General features: G+C 33.9%; 2 protein-coding genes and 1 long non-coding RNA gene across 11 annotated transcripts in view; 2 read left to right on the top strand and 1 right to left on the bottom strand.

Annotated features, from left to right (window-relative positions):
- LOC102617533 (probable LRR receptor-like serine/threonine-protein kinase At3g47570) overlaps nt 1-13,945 on the top strand; it is an 80,894-nt gene that overhangs the window by 26,507 nt on the left and 40,442 nt on the right. The window lies entirely within an intron of this gene.
- The window catches only part of LOC102616934 (probable LRR receptor-like serine/threonine-protein kinase At3g47570), a 76,089-nt gene that overhangs the window by 22,253 nt on the left and 39,891 nt on the right, over nt 1-13,945 (top strand). For 2 of the 9 annotated variants that reach the window (XM_052433887.1, XM_052433880.1), the window contains exon 3: nt 3,599-3,968. The exons of 3 other annotated variants lie outside the window; for them this stretch is intronic. In XM_052433887.1, the coding sequence (XP_052289847.1) occupies nt 3,599-3,968 (370 nt within the window). 4 more of the 9 variants (XM_052433882.1, XM_052433885.1, XM_052433883.1 and 1 more) reach the window with 4 other exon arrangements.
- Nucleotides 1-13,945, bottom strand: part of LOC127899784 (uncharacterized) — a 51,290-nt gene that overhangs the window by 26,477 nt on the left and 10,868 nt on the right. The window contains exon 2 of the long non-coding RNA XR_008051824.1: nt 2,523-2,643. This is a non-coding gene — a long non-coding RNA (uncharacterized LOC127899784). The remainder of the gene's footprint in view (nt 1-2,522; nt 2,644-13,945) is intronic.

The following is a 13,945-nucleotide window of genomic DNA, read 5'->3' as shown; positions in this document are numbered from 1 at the left end:
AATAAAAATTGATTTTTTTCCGATTTACTAAAAAATTAATTAAAAAATTCGGCGATAGCATTTTTTATGGGTGCATGTACCCTCCCTTTAAAAAAAATATAATAATTAATACTTAATATAGTATTAAATACGAAAATATCAATATTTGACTACACAAATTTATATCATTAGGTCCTTAAAATTTAAAATTGAAGACACAAAATGAAATATATATAAATTTCATTCTCATAGGAAAGGATCCTCTTATAATCTTAAAATATTTGAGCTTTGAAAGATTTTTTAAAACAAATGTACTTTATTTTTGTACAATCAATATTTACTTATTTATTATATTTTTATTCATTAACTATCAATCATGTGAGTATATTTACTCAGAAATATCATATCAAGGGAGAATCTTGTCAAAGTCATGGGCGGTGCCAAACCATTATCAATTTTCAAATTGGCCACCCAAATTGAAGTCCAAGGAGGTGCTGCCCAAGGAAAGAAAAAAAGAGAAAACTTTGACAAAGAAGAAAGAAAAAATGGAAATGGTGGTCGGTACACCAAATGAAAGAAAAAGAAAAAAATTAAATTATTATTTTAATAGCCAATTTTGGCTATAAATAGAGAGCCTCCCTCCTCATTTTATTCATTCCATTTTTCTTAAGTTTCTCTTCTCTATTTTGTAAAAGAGAAAGAGTTATGTGAGAGATTAAGAGTTTTAATAGTCTTGTGTAATTAGTGTGTGAGAGATTGGGTGTATTGGAGTTTTGGGTAGTGAGCCAAAATATTACAATACTTATAATCCTTATTTCACTAGTGAAATATTTTCTTTCTGTTTTCGCCCATGGACGTAGGCTAAAAGCCGAACCACGTAATTTCTGGTGTCCTCTCTTGTGCTTGTTCTTTATTTTCTTCTAATTTTATTTTAACTGCGTGTCTGCTTCACCCATCAATTTCTTAACAAATCTTGGTCCCACGCACACGCAAATATGTTAATTTCTATACGCTTCACTTACCTGTAGAATCAATTATCTAAAATGCAAGTTTGTGGCCACAAAAAAAGCCAAAGAAAGAAGATAATAACAATTGACTTGTATATTATACTCATACAATCCACTCGACATAATGATATCATTTTAATAAGGCAATGGCTGATGATCTCCATTGAAAAACTAATTCAATTTTTTTGCTTCATTTAACTTTTTGGTTGTTGAAAATAACCTTAATTATCAAATAATTGGAGAGAGAGTAAAGAACATTTAACAAATTTATGTGCAAAAAAAAAGGAGAAGTTGAAGAGAAAGGGTGCTTGCAGAAGTGGGTGTCAAAGAAAAATCGGTCCATAAGAATTATTGCGGTTATTTTTTGGCAATATAAAATTTTTATAGCAAGTAAAAATTAAATTTTTTCCGATTTACTAAAAAATTAACTAAAAACTTCTGCCACAGCATTTTTTATGGGTGCATATACCCTCCCTTTAAAAAAAAATAATAATTAATGCTTAATATAGTATTAAATACCAAAATATCAATATTTGGCTACTCAAATTTATATCATTAGGTCCTTCAAATTTAAAATTGAAGATACAAAAGGAAATATATATAAATTTCATTCTCATGGAAAGGATTCTCTTATAATCTTATAATATTTGAGTTTTGAAATTTTTTGAAACAAATGTAATTTTTTTTTTTTGGTCTTATCCACGAGGTATCCTGGGGAGGGCCCCAACTGTGGGAAACACCTTTAAGCCCGTACCACAACCCAGACTAGAAGTCCCCGCTCGAACCGGGAGGCACAGGTTCTCCCAACAAAGGCGACTTCCCTGCGACTCGAACTGGGGAGCAAACCCAGTCAAGCCACTTAAGGGGACTCCATTGCCAGTGGAGCCAACACTTTATTGGTAAACAAATGTAATTTTATTTGTGTACAATCAATATTTACTTATTTATTATATTTTAATTTGTTAACTATCAATCATTTAAGTATATTTGGTCAGAAAAATTATATCAAGAGAGAATCCTAATTTCACGCAAACACAAATACAAGATAAATATGTCAATTTCTATACTATTCACTTTCCTGTAGAATCAATTATCTAAAATGCAAGTTTGTGGCTACAGAAAACTAATGCATCATTTTCTTCTTGATTTGATGAGATGACGCCATTACAAAAAAATAAGTACCTTAATTGACGGGCACTGAGTGATGTGAATACTACCAGCCAGTTCATCTCTTCCAGTCTTGCTTAATCACAATCACAAACACCACGAGATTGACATTTGCATTATATATATCTTCAGCAATCGAAACACCTTGCATTACCAAATTAACCGGTAACAAACAAAGCAATCTTTCATGGAGAGAAACTTTAGTCTCAGTATGATCACTGTGTCATTAACCCACTTCCTGCTTCTTTGCTTGGTTGTTGCAGCAGCAGCAGCCGCAAGCAACAATATTACCACAGACCAACAAGCTCTTCTTGCCCTGAAAGATCATATAACTTATGATCCAACCAACCTTTTTGCCCATAATTGGACCTCGAATACCTCTGTTTGTACCTGGATTGGCATCACTTGTGATGTCAATAGCCATAGAGTCACAGCCTTAGATATTTCTCAATTCAATCTACAAGGCACCATCCCTCCTCAACTTGGAAACCTCTCTTCACTTACAACGCTTAATCTTAGTCATAACAAGCTTTCTGGAGACGTTCCATCCTCCATCTACACCATGCATTCGCTAAAATTTCTTGACTTCACTGATAACCAGCTCTCTGGTTCAGTGTCTTCCTTCGTCTTCAGCATGTCTTCAATATTAGAAATTCTTTTGACCAATAACAGATTTTCTGGTGAGCTTCCGAAAAATATTTGCAACTATCTTCCTTATTTGAAAGCCCTTTTCTTAAAGAAAAACATGTTTCATGGCAAAATTCCTTCTGCTTTATCAAAGTGCAAACAACTGCAACAATTAAATTTGCAGTTCAATAATTTATCCGGTGCAATACCGAAAGAAATCGGCAACTTGACTATGCTCAAAGGCATATATCTCGAATACAACAAACTCCACGGTATGTTCATAATACTATGTAAATGTTTTAATTTCTCACTTGTTATTTTCTTGAATACTTTAGACAAGATCTCGTAAGGGAGATATTTTTGGATCTGTGTTAATTTGCCAGGTGAGATACCCCACGAAATCGCTAATCTTCGAAATCTAGAGGATTTATTGCTTGGAATGAACAACCTAGTTGGTGTGTTACCAGCTCCAATCTTCAACATGTCAACACTGAAATTATTTGACCTCATAAATAACTCTCTCTCCGGAAGTCTTCCATCAAGAATAGACCTTTCACTTCCAACTGTCGAGTTTTTTGGCTTGGCACTGAATAGATTTTCTGGAACCATTCCTAGTTCCATCACCAATGCTTCTAAGCTCACCGTTCTAGCGTTGGGAGAGAACACATTTTCGGGCTTCATTCCAAACACAATTGGTAATTTAAAAAACCTTGAGTGGCTCAGCTTGGAGAATAATTACTTGAAATCTTCAACCTCAAAATTGAGCTTTCTTTCCTCTTTGGCAAATTGCAAGAAATTAAGATTCTTAAACTTAGCAGGCAATCCACTTGACGGCTTCCTTCCAAGTTCAATAGGTAATCTTTCTGTGTCTTTGGAAACACTTTTCATCGGCAATTGCAGTATTAGTGGCAACATTCCTCAAGCAATTAGCAATTTAAGCAACTTGTTGACCTTAGCATTAGAATTCAATAAATTGACTGGACCAATTCCAATTACATTTGGCCGACTACAGAAACTCCAAGGCTTAGATCTTGCATTCAATAAGTTGGTAGGTTCATTCCCAGATGAGCTTTGCCATCTAGCAAGGCTGGATCAATTGTACTTATTTGGCAATAAGCTTTCAGGATCTATACCTTCATGCCTAAGTAATCTCACTTCTCTAAGATCTCTCTACTTAGGGTCCAATAGGTTTACTTATGTTATTCCCTCAACTTTCTGGAGCCTAAAATACATCTTGTTCTTTGACTTTTCATCAAATTTCTTGGTTGGTACTCTTTCTTTCGACATAGGTAATTTGAAGGTGCTTCTAGGAATAAATTTATCAGAAAATAACTTATCGGGTGATATGCCAGCCACAATTGGAGGACTGAAAGATCTTCAATTTATGGACCTAGCATATAATAGATTGGAAGGCCCAAATCCTGAATCATTTGGTGACTTGACAAGTTTGGAGGTTTTGAATTTGTCAAAAAATAAAATCTCTGGGTCTATTCCAACATCCATAGAGAAACTCATTTACCTTCGAGAGTTAAATCTCTCTTTCAATAAACTTGAAGGTGAGATTCCTAGTGGAGGAATTTTTACCAACTTCACAGCTGAGTCATTTATGGGAAATGAGTTATTGTGTGGTTTACCAAATCTTCAAGTCCAACCATGCAAACTTAGCAAGCCTAGGACAGAACATAAATCAAGGAAAAAGATACTTCTCATTGTGATTGTTTTGCCATTGAAGATTGCTCTAACGATAGCAATCACTCTAGCTCTCAAATCTAAGCTGATCGAATGTAGAAAAAGAAGCACAGAGTTATCAAATGATAGTATCTTGTCATCACAAGCAACACTAAGAAGATTTTCATACTTAGAACTTTTACAAGCAATAGATAATTTTGCTGAAAACAACATAATTGGCAGAGGAGGTTTTGGTTTCGTTTATGGAGCAAGACTTGAAGATGGGATGAAGATTGCAATAAAAGTGTTCACCAGCAATGTGCAAGCGCATTGAAGAGTTTTGAGGCTGAATGTGAAGTGTTAAAAAATATTCGCCATCGAAACCTTATCAAAGTTATCAGCAGTTGCTCGAACGATAACTTCAAAGCATTAGTCCTAGAATACATGTCCAACGGGAGCTTGGAGGATTGGCTGCATTCTAGCAATTATGTGCTGAATATATTTCAGAGGTTGAACATAATGATTGACGTTGCATCAGCTTTAGAATATCTCCACTTCGATCATTCAACTGCTATTATTCATTGTGACTTAAAGCCTAGTAATGTATTGTTGGACGAAAATATGGTTGCTCATTTGAGTGATTTTGGCATAGCAAAGCTTTTAAGTGGAGAGGATGAGTCTACGATGCGAACAAAAACCCTTGCCACTATAGGTTATATGGCACCAGGTTTGCTTCAAACAACTTTTTTTTTAGTTCATTTTAAATTTTCTAAATCATTGATTTTTACGATCCTCATATCAAATTGTTACTGATTATTTATCTAATTGTGAAATTAATTTGATTCATAGAGTACGGCATAGAAGGAGAAGTATCTACAAAAAGTGATGTTTACAGCTATGGGATTATGTTGATGGAAACTTTTACCAAGAAAAAACCCACAGATGAAATTTTTGTTGGAGAATTGAGCTTAAAGCGTTGGGTTAATGACTTGCTTCCTACTTCATTAGAGGAAGTTGTGGACAAAACTCTGCTAAGTGGAGAGGAAAAACATTCTTTAGGAAAGGAGCAATGTCTGTTGTCTATCTTTAGTTTGGCTCTGGAGTGTACAATGGAATCACCGGAAAAGAGGATTAATGCAAAAGATATTGTTACCGGATTACTCAAGATAAAAGCCGCATTGAGTAAAAGGATAGGAAATTTAAGTTAATTTCGTTTGCTTTCATTGATAGTTAATCTGAATTCATGTAATAAGTGTAGGAATCTTATATCTTTTCCTTTCATATATTTTTTTTCCTTGAGAAAACTGTTGTAGTCATCTTGTTTCCGTGGACAGAGTTGATTTAGTTTTTCCATGAAATGCTACTGATGACATTTGTTTTATACTTTCTCTTTTTTTGCATGTGTTTTGGCTGCAGGCTAAGAGGTCTAACTACACTAAAAGAATATGATTTAATTTATTAAACAAAACTTCAAGTTCAAGAAAAGTATTTCACTGCCCCTAATGCTTTGGACACCTACTGGTAGGTTTGTACGTGTCCTCAACTTTTTTTTGGAGCACAAAATTCGAGTCCCATGGAGTCTCAAACATTCCTTTCCCACATCCCGAGCACGCTGAATTTATCAGACTGACTGTTGTGCGCGGAATGCGGAATCAAGCACGCCAAATAATTACAGAAAAATAAATGACACTAGAATTTACGTGGTTCGGTAATTAAACCTACATCCACGGAGGTAAAAAAAAAATTGTTTATTTAACAATTAATAGAGTACAAATATTTGAGTAACGAATCTCACTTCCCAAAAACCCAAATATACCCAGTACTCTCACACTCTGCAGGAAAGATAAATTCCCCAGATAAACTTCTCTCACTTCTCTCAAAAGCTTAGAAACTTATAAGCTTAACAATTTTAGGATACCAAAGAATGGAAGAAGTGCCATCTATTTATAGGGAAAATAATGGCACTATTGAACCAACCCTTTTACTATTCCACCTAACCTAAGCAAATAGTCAATGGTGTCCATTTGGCAAATTTGACAAATTTGCCAACTTTCCATTTTTTCTTCAAATGTTTGGTAGCTCTTTGAAAAATTGCCACATGCATGACTTTTCAACACTGACAACCGGGACATATACAAGAGTGAAATGTTCAGAGCACGCTAAGTTCCAGTGAAAGAGATTAATTTACGGAAACTAAAGCCAAGAGAATAAAGGACAACACTTATGTGAAGCGACATAATTGTATTGATAGCACAATGTCAAATTCATACAGAGATCTAGTATACTATTTACAGCCGGTAAGGGCTAAGAATTGATGTAGCTATAATACAAATACGATAAGGTATGTTGTGCGCTATTGTTTTTATTCTCCAATCAATCTTGACCCTTGATGCTTGGTTCTCAATCTTGTCCATTGATCTTCTCTGATTTTGGAGACTTCAAGACCTTTCAGTATCATTCCTTGTTATTGGTGTCTTCCGTGCTGTAGAATTCATATACAAGTTTTCCCGCCGACTTGCCAAGTATTCGTTCATTGATGCATTTTTATCAAACAGCTGGGCTACTTATGCCAGACACCGCCTGGTTTAACTCCCCCTCTCTAGCTCAACTATCTGGGAAGACAATTAATTGAGCTTGTTTCACAAGTATATGAATCTGAAAGTTAAATTTTAAAAATTATATTCGGACTCTACATTTTGTAATGAACATTGGTTTGACTTGTTATACATTTATGCGTACATAATTAATAACCGATTCTCAAGTGCGGACATTCAAGAGCACTGCTTAAAGACCAAATATTTTGATTTACTATTTTTTGTCTTTCAATTTTCTTTTAAGTTCTGATGACGTCCGCATTTTAAAATCCTGTGGAACAAAGGCCTGAGGTGCATATAAAATTCTTTTATTTTTCAGAGGAAAATGGGTGAGAGAAGAAGATTTGGCAAAAGAATTGCAACGGCATTTGAAACTAGTCTTCGTCTTTTAATTCTTTTATATTTGTTTTTGTTATTGATGTTAGCTTGGATGTGTGCGCGTGTGACTGAATTCAACTTATATTTGTTTTTGTTATTATTATTAATTTTATTTGTTTTTGTTAAATTGGACCACCCCATTATCAAATCAACACGGTTTAATTATTATTAATTCTACACTTTTTTTACGAACAAATATAAAATAAAAGGACATTTACATCCCAAATTTTAGTGCAATAGTCATCAACATCCCTAAATTTTTAAAAAGAGACATCAAAATCATTTTTTGATCTTAATACTCTTATACGGTACCTCTATTATTCCCAAAAATTGACTCTAATGTTTTATAATAAATAAAAATAAAACTTTAAAATAAATGTAATTACATATACATTTTAAAATAATTTCAATATTTAAAAAATATTTTTAACATTTTACAATCTATTATATTTTATTATATTAAAGTAAATTTTATTATAAATAGAATCATATTATTAAAATAAATGCATTAAAATTTAAATTATTTTGAATATCATGTAAGATAATAATTTTAACATTACTAGTGTGTCAGATTTTTTTTTTAATTGTAGAATGTATTTAGCGCAAATATTTATTTAAAATCTCTACAATAAATAAAAGATTTAAATAAATATAATAATTTACATATCTAAATTTATTAAAATATTTTAATATTGTTAGTCTACTGCATAGATCACAATATTTATATAACATTTGTATTTATTAAAAACTTTAAAATCAATTCTTTTGAGAATAATAGAGGTAAAGAGTGTAATGGTAATAAAGGGGACTTTGTACCCCTTTCTAAAAACTTGAGGATGTTAGTGACCATTTCTCCAAACCTTCGGTGTGTTGATGTAATTGTCAAGAAATACAGTATCTAAACTCTGAAGTAACAAGGATCACCTTTTATGAAATCATATTGCTTTTCATGATAGACTGTTACCATTTTTCTACGATAGATTCAGTAAAAAATTGATTAAGATGTCTACTCATGGAGAGTGAAATTTATGTTCAAAACTAATTTCAACAGGCATGCACCATCGAACGTGTTTCTCATGGAAAAGTTGCTTGGATTTTAGGGACTTTATGTTCAAATATTCAACACGGCATGCACCACGCGATTGAACATGCAAAAGTAGGGGTCTATTTTCATTTTCAGCATTATCGAAATCTTAATTTTGTTCATTATTTATTTTGATCAGCACTCTTGAATCTCCATGTATTGCCAATCACTAAGAAACAACATATTCTTATTAATTATATCCTCTAATGGAGAGAACTCATTGTCTCAGTAAGATCACTGTGTCATTAACCCACAGCATGCTGATTTGCTTGGTTGCTGCAGCGAGCAAAAATATTACCACAGATCAAAAAGCTCTTCTTGCCCCAAAAGATCACATAACTTATGCTCCAACTAATCTTTTGACCCAAAATTGGACCTCAAATACCTCTGTTTGTACGGGGATTAGCATCACTTGCGATGTCAATAGCCATGAAGTTGCAGCCTTGGATATTTCTCAATTCAATCTACAAGGCACCATTATTCCAAACACAACTGGTAATTTAAGAAACCTTAAGTGGCTCGGCTTGGCTTATAAACTACTTGACATCTTCAACTTCAAAATTGAGCTTTCTTTCCTCTTTGGCAAGTTGCAAAAAATTAAGAATCTTAGGCTTACTGGAAATCCACTTGACCGTATCCTTTCAGGTTCAATAGGTAATCTTTCTATGTCTTAGGAAAGGTTTCACATCGCCAATTGCAGCATTAGTGGCAGAATTCCTCAAGTAATCAGCAATTTAAGCAACTTGTTGGCTGGTGTGCAAAATTTTAATATACTTGCAAGCGCATGAATCTAGAAATAGAATAATAGTAACGAGGTCAAACCCACATGGATTGTTATAAACTGACAAAAGAATAGCTGCTGGTCTAGAGGTGGCTTACTACATTCATACAAGATCGTTTCTTGTTCTCTAAGATATGCATTATACTAATAATGCTATACAAACTTATCCAAAGGTCTATTAATTAATTCATTAATCCAACGGCTTGTTAGGTTGTCCTTTCATCCATACAGCTGCATGCTTGTCTTCTTATATACTGATCTTATCCTCTAGATCTGTTCAGGCTGAGTGATCTCTCACATTTGCCATATCAGAAGATTACATGCCAGTAATGTCATGTGATGACCTGTTGCTTGGTGATGTCGAATGCCTGGCCTTTACTTCTCTGAGCAAATTGATCAAACAATTTGTTCATTTTATCGAACACATTCACCAACCAACATTTTATTTACTTTTGATGGTTTTTAAGTGCATTTAATGATTATTTTTGCTCCAACTTCAGATAAACCAAACTCTAGTATATTAGAAGAAGAAGTTAACTGGCAGCTAACCAGGTCAAAATAGCGACTCTATATAAAAAATAAATAAATAAAATGGGACTTTATTTAATTAATTGTTGGTCTAAAGCTGTTGGTATCCGTTGGCCACGTTTCTGAAGAGTCATCTCAAATCGAAATTTTTAACGAACAAAGAACTTTGCTTTTTTCCATTGTTCACATTGCTGCTGGCTGCCACCCGTGAGATAAAAGTGCTACAATCCAAAATGTTCCACAATTATTTATTCTAATTTTATTTTCCAATGGAAAAAATTACATAATTAAAATGGCTTCTAATATCATTTCCACATCTCAATATGTGTCACTATCAGAAGGTTGTTTTCATGATTCATTGTAAATTTGGATTACAGTACCGGTACTTTCTGATGGCTCATTATTTATTCTCAGGAATCGAGTCTCCTTACATTACCAAACTAATAACAACCAGCAATCTTTTATCCTTTCACGGTGAGAAATCACAGTCTTCGTATGATCGCAGTGCCATTAACCCACTGCCTGCTTCTTTACTTGGTTGTTGCAGTAGCAGCAGCAAGCAACATTACCACAGACCAACAAGCTCTTCTTGCCCTGAAAGCTCATATAAGTTATGATCCAACTAATCTTTTGGCTCAAAATTGGACCTCAAATACCTCTGTTTGTAACTGGATAGGCATTACTTGTAATGTCAACAGCCATAGAGTTACAGCCTTGAATATTTCCAGCTTGAATCTACAAGGTACCATCCCCCCTCAACTTGGAAACCTTTCTTCACTGACAACACTTAATCTTAGTCATAACAAGCTTTCCGTCGACATTCCCCCCTCCATTTTCACCATGCATAAGCTGAAATTTCTTGATTTCAGTGATAATCAGCTCTCTGGTTCTTTGTCCTCCGTCACCTTCAACTTGTCTTCAGTATTAGATATTCGTTTGGATAGTGACAAACTCTCTGGTGAACTCCCAGTAAATATTTGCAATTATCTTCACTATTTAAAAGTCCTTTTTTTGGCCAAAAACATGTTTCACGGTCAAATACCACTGGCTTTATCCAAGTGCAAACGGCTACAACTGTTAAATTTGGGGTTCAAAAAATTATCAGGAGCCATACCGAAAGAAATCAGCAACTTGACTATACTTCGAAAGATATCTCTCAGAAATAATAAACTTCGCGGTATAAATGTTTATAATATATACTTTGTAAATGCTCTTATTAATCATTCTTGAACTTTCTTAGATACTTTTGTCTAAATAAGATTTTGTAAAAGAGTTTTTTGCATCTCTGTTAATTTTGCAGGCGAGATACCTCACGAAATTGGGTATCTTCCAAATCTAGAGAATTTGGTGCTTGGATTCAACAACCTAGTAGGTGTTGTACCTGCTGCAATCTTCAACATGTCAACAGTGAAAAAAATTTACCTATTAGATAACTCTCTCTTGGGAAGTTTTTCATTAGGAATAGACCTTTCACTTCCTAACGTTGAGAGACTGAACCTGGGGCTGAACAGATTTTCTGGAACCATTCCTAGTTTCATCACCAACGCATCTAAACTTGTATATCTAGATATGGGAACAAACTCTTTTTCGGGCATTATTCCGAACACAATTGGTAATAATCTAAGAAACCTTGACTGGCTCGACTTAACATACAATCGCTTGACATCATTAACTCTAGAATTGAGCTTTCTTTCCTCTCTGACAATTGCAAGAAATTAAGATTCTTAGGCTTAACAGGCAATCCGCTTGACGGTGTCCTTCCAACTTCAATAGGTAATCTTTCTATGTCTTTGGAAAACATTTACATCTCAAATTGCAATATTGGTGGCAGCATTCCTCAACTAATCAGCAATTTAAGCAATTTGTTGCTCTTAGATTTAGAAGGCAATAAGTTGACTGGATCAATTCCAGTCACATTCGGCCGGTTGCAGAAACTCCAGGGTTTATATCTTCCATTTAACAAGTTAGCAGGATCAATCCCAGACCAGCTTTGCCATTTAGCTAGACTGAATACATTAGGTTTGGCTGGTAATAAGTTTTCTGGATCAATCCCTTCATGTTTAGGTAATCTCACTTCTCTAAGGTCTCCCGACTTAGGGTCCAATAGGCTTACATCAGTCTTGCCCTCAACTTTTTGGAATCTAAAAGACATCTTGTTCTTTGACCTTTCATCAAATTCTTTGGATGGTCCTCTTTCTTTAGACATAGGAAATTTAAGGGTTGTGATAGGAATAAATTTATCACGAAATAACTTTTCAGGTGATATCCCAAGTACAATTGGAGATCTAAAAGACTTACAGAATATCTCCTTAGCATGTAATGGATTGGAAGGTCTAATTCCTGAATCATTTGGTTACTTGACAGGTTTGGAAATTTTAGATTTGTCAAATAACAAAATCTTTGAGTTTATTCCGATATCTTTTTAAAAACTCTTGTACCTCAAAGAGCTAAATTTGTCTTTTAACAAACTAGAAGGAGAGATTCCTAGGGGAGGACCTTTTGCAAATTTCACAGCTAAGTCATTCATGGGAAATGAGAAATTGTGTGGTTTACCAAATCTCCAATTCCCAAAATGCAAGCGTCGGACGCGTCGAAAATCAAAGAAAAAGATGCTTCTACTTGTGATTGTCTTGCCATTGAGTACTGCTCTAATAATCGCAGTCCCTCTAGCTCTAAAATATAAATCGATAAGAGGTGGAAAGAGTAGTACTAGGTTGTTAAATGATGGTATCTTGCATCACAAGAAACACTAAGAAGATTTTCATACCAAGATCTTTTTCGTGCAACAGAAAAATTTAGTAAAGAAAATCTAATTGGCGTAGGAAGTTTTGGTTCTGTTTATAAAGGAAGACTTCATGATGGAATTGAGGTTGCAATAAAAGTGTTTCACCAGAATTGTGCAATGGCATTGAAGAGTTTTGAGGCTGAATGTGAAGTGATGAAAAATATTCGTCATCGAAATCATGTCAAAAGAATCAGTAGTTGTTCGAACGAAGATTTCAAAGCATTAGTTCTATAATATATGCCCAATAGGAGCTTGGAGGATTGCCTGCATTCTACCAATTGTTCGTTAAATATTTTTGACAAGTTGAACATAATGATAGATGTTGCATCGGCTTTGGAATATCTCCACTTCAGTCATTCAACTCCTGTCATTCATTGCGACTTAAAGCCCAAAAATGTATTGTTAGATAAAAATATGGTTGCTCATTCAGTGATTTTGGAATTGGAAGGCTCTTAACTGGAGATCGATCAATGATACAAACAGAAACACTTGTCACAATTGGTTATATGGCACCAGGTTTGCTCTGAAACAATTTTTGTTTTTTTTTTTTGGGTTTTCATTCAGACTTTCCAAATTATTATTTTTCCATGATCCTTCTATCCTAATGTTATTGATTATTTATCTAATGATAAAATCAATTTGGTTGATATAATATGGCATAGAAGGATGAGTATCTACAAGAAGTGATGTTTATAGTTATGGAATTATGTTAATAGAAACATTTACTAGGAAGAAACCCACAGATGAAATGTTTACTACAGAATTGAGCTTAAAACTTTGGGTTAACAACTTGCTACCTGCTTCATTGATGGAAGTTGTGGACAAAACTCTTTAAGTAGGGAAGAAGAAGATTTTGCTGCGATGGAGCAATGTGTGTTATCAATCTGAGTTTAGCCATGGAGTACGTGATGGAAATGCCAGAAAAAAGGATCGATCCAATAGATATTGTAACTGAACTATTGAAAATAAGAGACATATTGAGTAAAAGGTTAGCAAATTTAGGTTAATCTCATTTCTTGGCATTGATACTTGAATCAATATACACTTAATTTGAATCAATGTATGAGTGTAAGAATATGATATATTTTCCTTTAATTTTTTTCCCTGAGAGAAATATCATAGCTGTCTTGTTTCAAATTAATTTTATACTTTTTTTTCTTTTTCTAAGATCATGCCAAAGAGTTGTAGGAAGATCAGCCACAAATTCAAAGCCGGCTAAGGCATTTGAAGATGGAGAGATTGGTAGTTTTTTTCCCATTAAAATTAATATATATCACTTATCCCAACTATTTTCATAATGCCTAATAAGCTCTTGGCACCATAACTTTACCATATAACCCTTATTTT

The sequence above is a fragment of the Citrus sinensis genome, chromosome 9 (genome assembly GCF_022201045.2).
Source record: "Citrus sinensis cultivar Valencia sweet orange chromosome 9, DVS_A1.0, whole genome shotgun sequence".
Taxonomy (NCBI): domain Eukaryota; kingdom Viridiplantae; phylum Streptophyta; class Magnoliopsida; order Sapindales; family Rutaceae; genus Citrus; species Citrus sinensis.
This window is presented reverse-complemented; position numbering and strand designations above follow the sequence as displayed.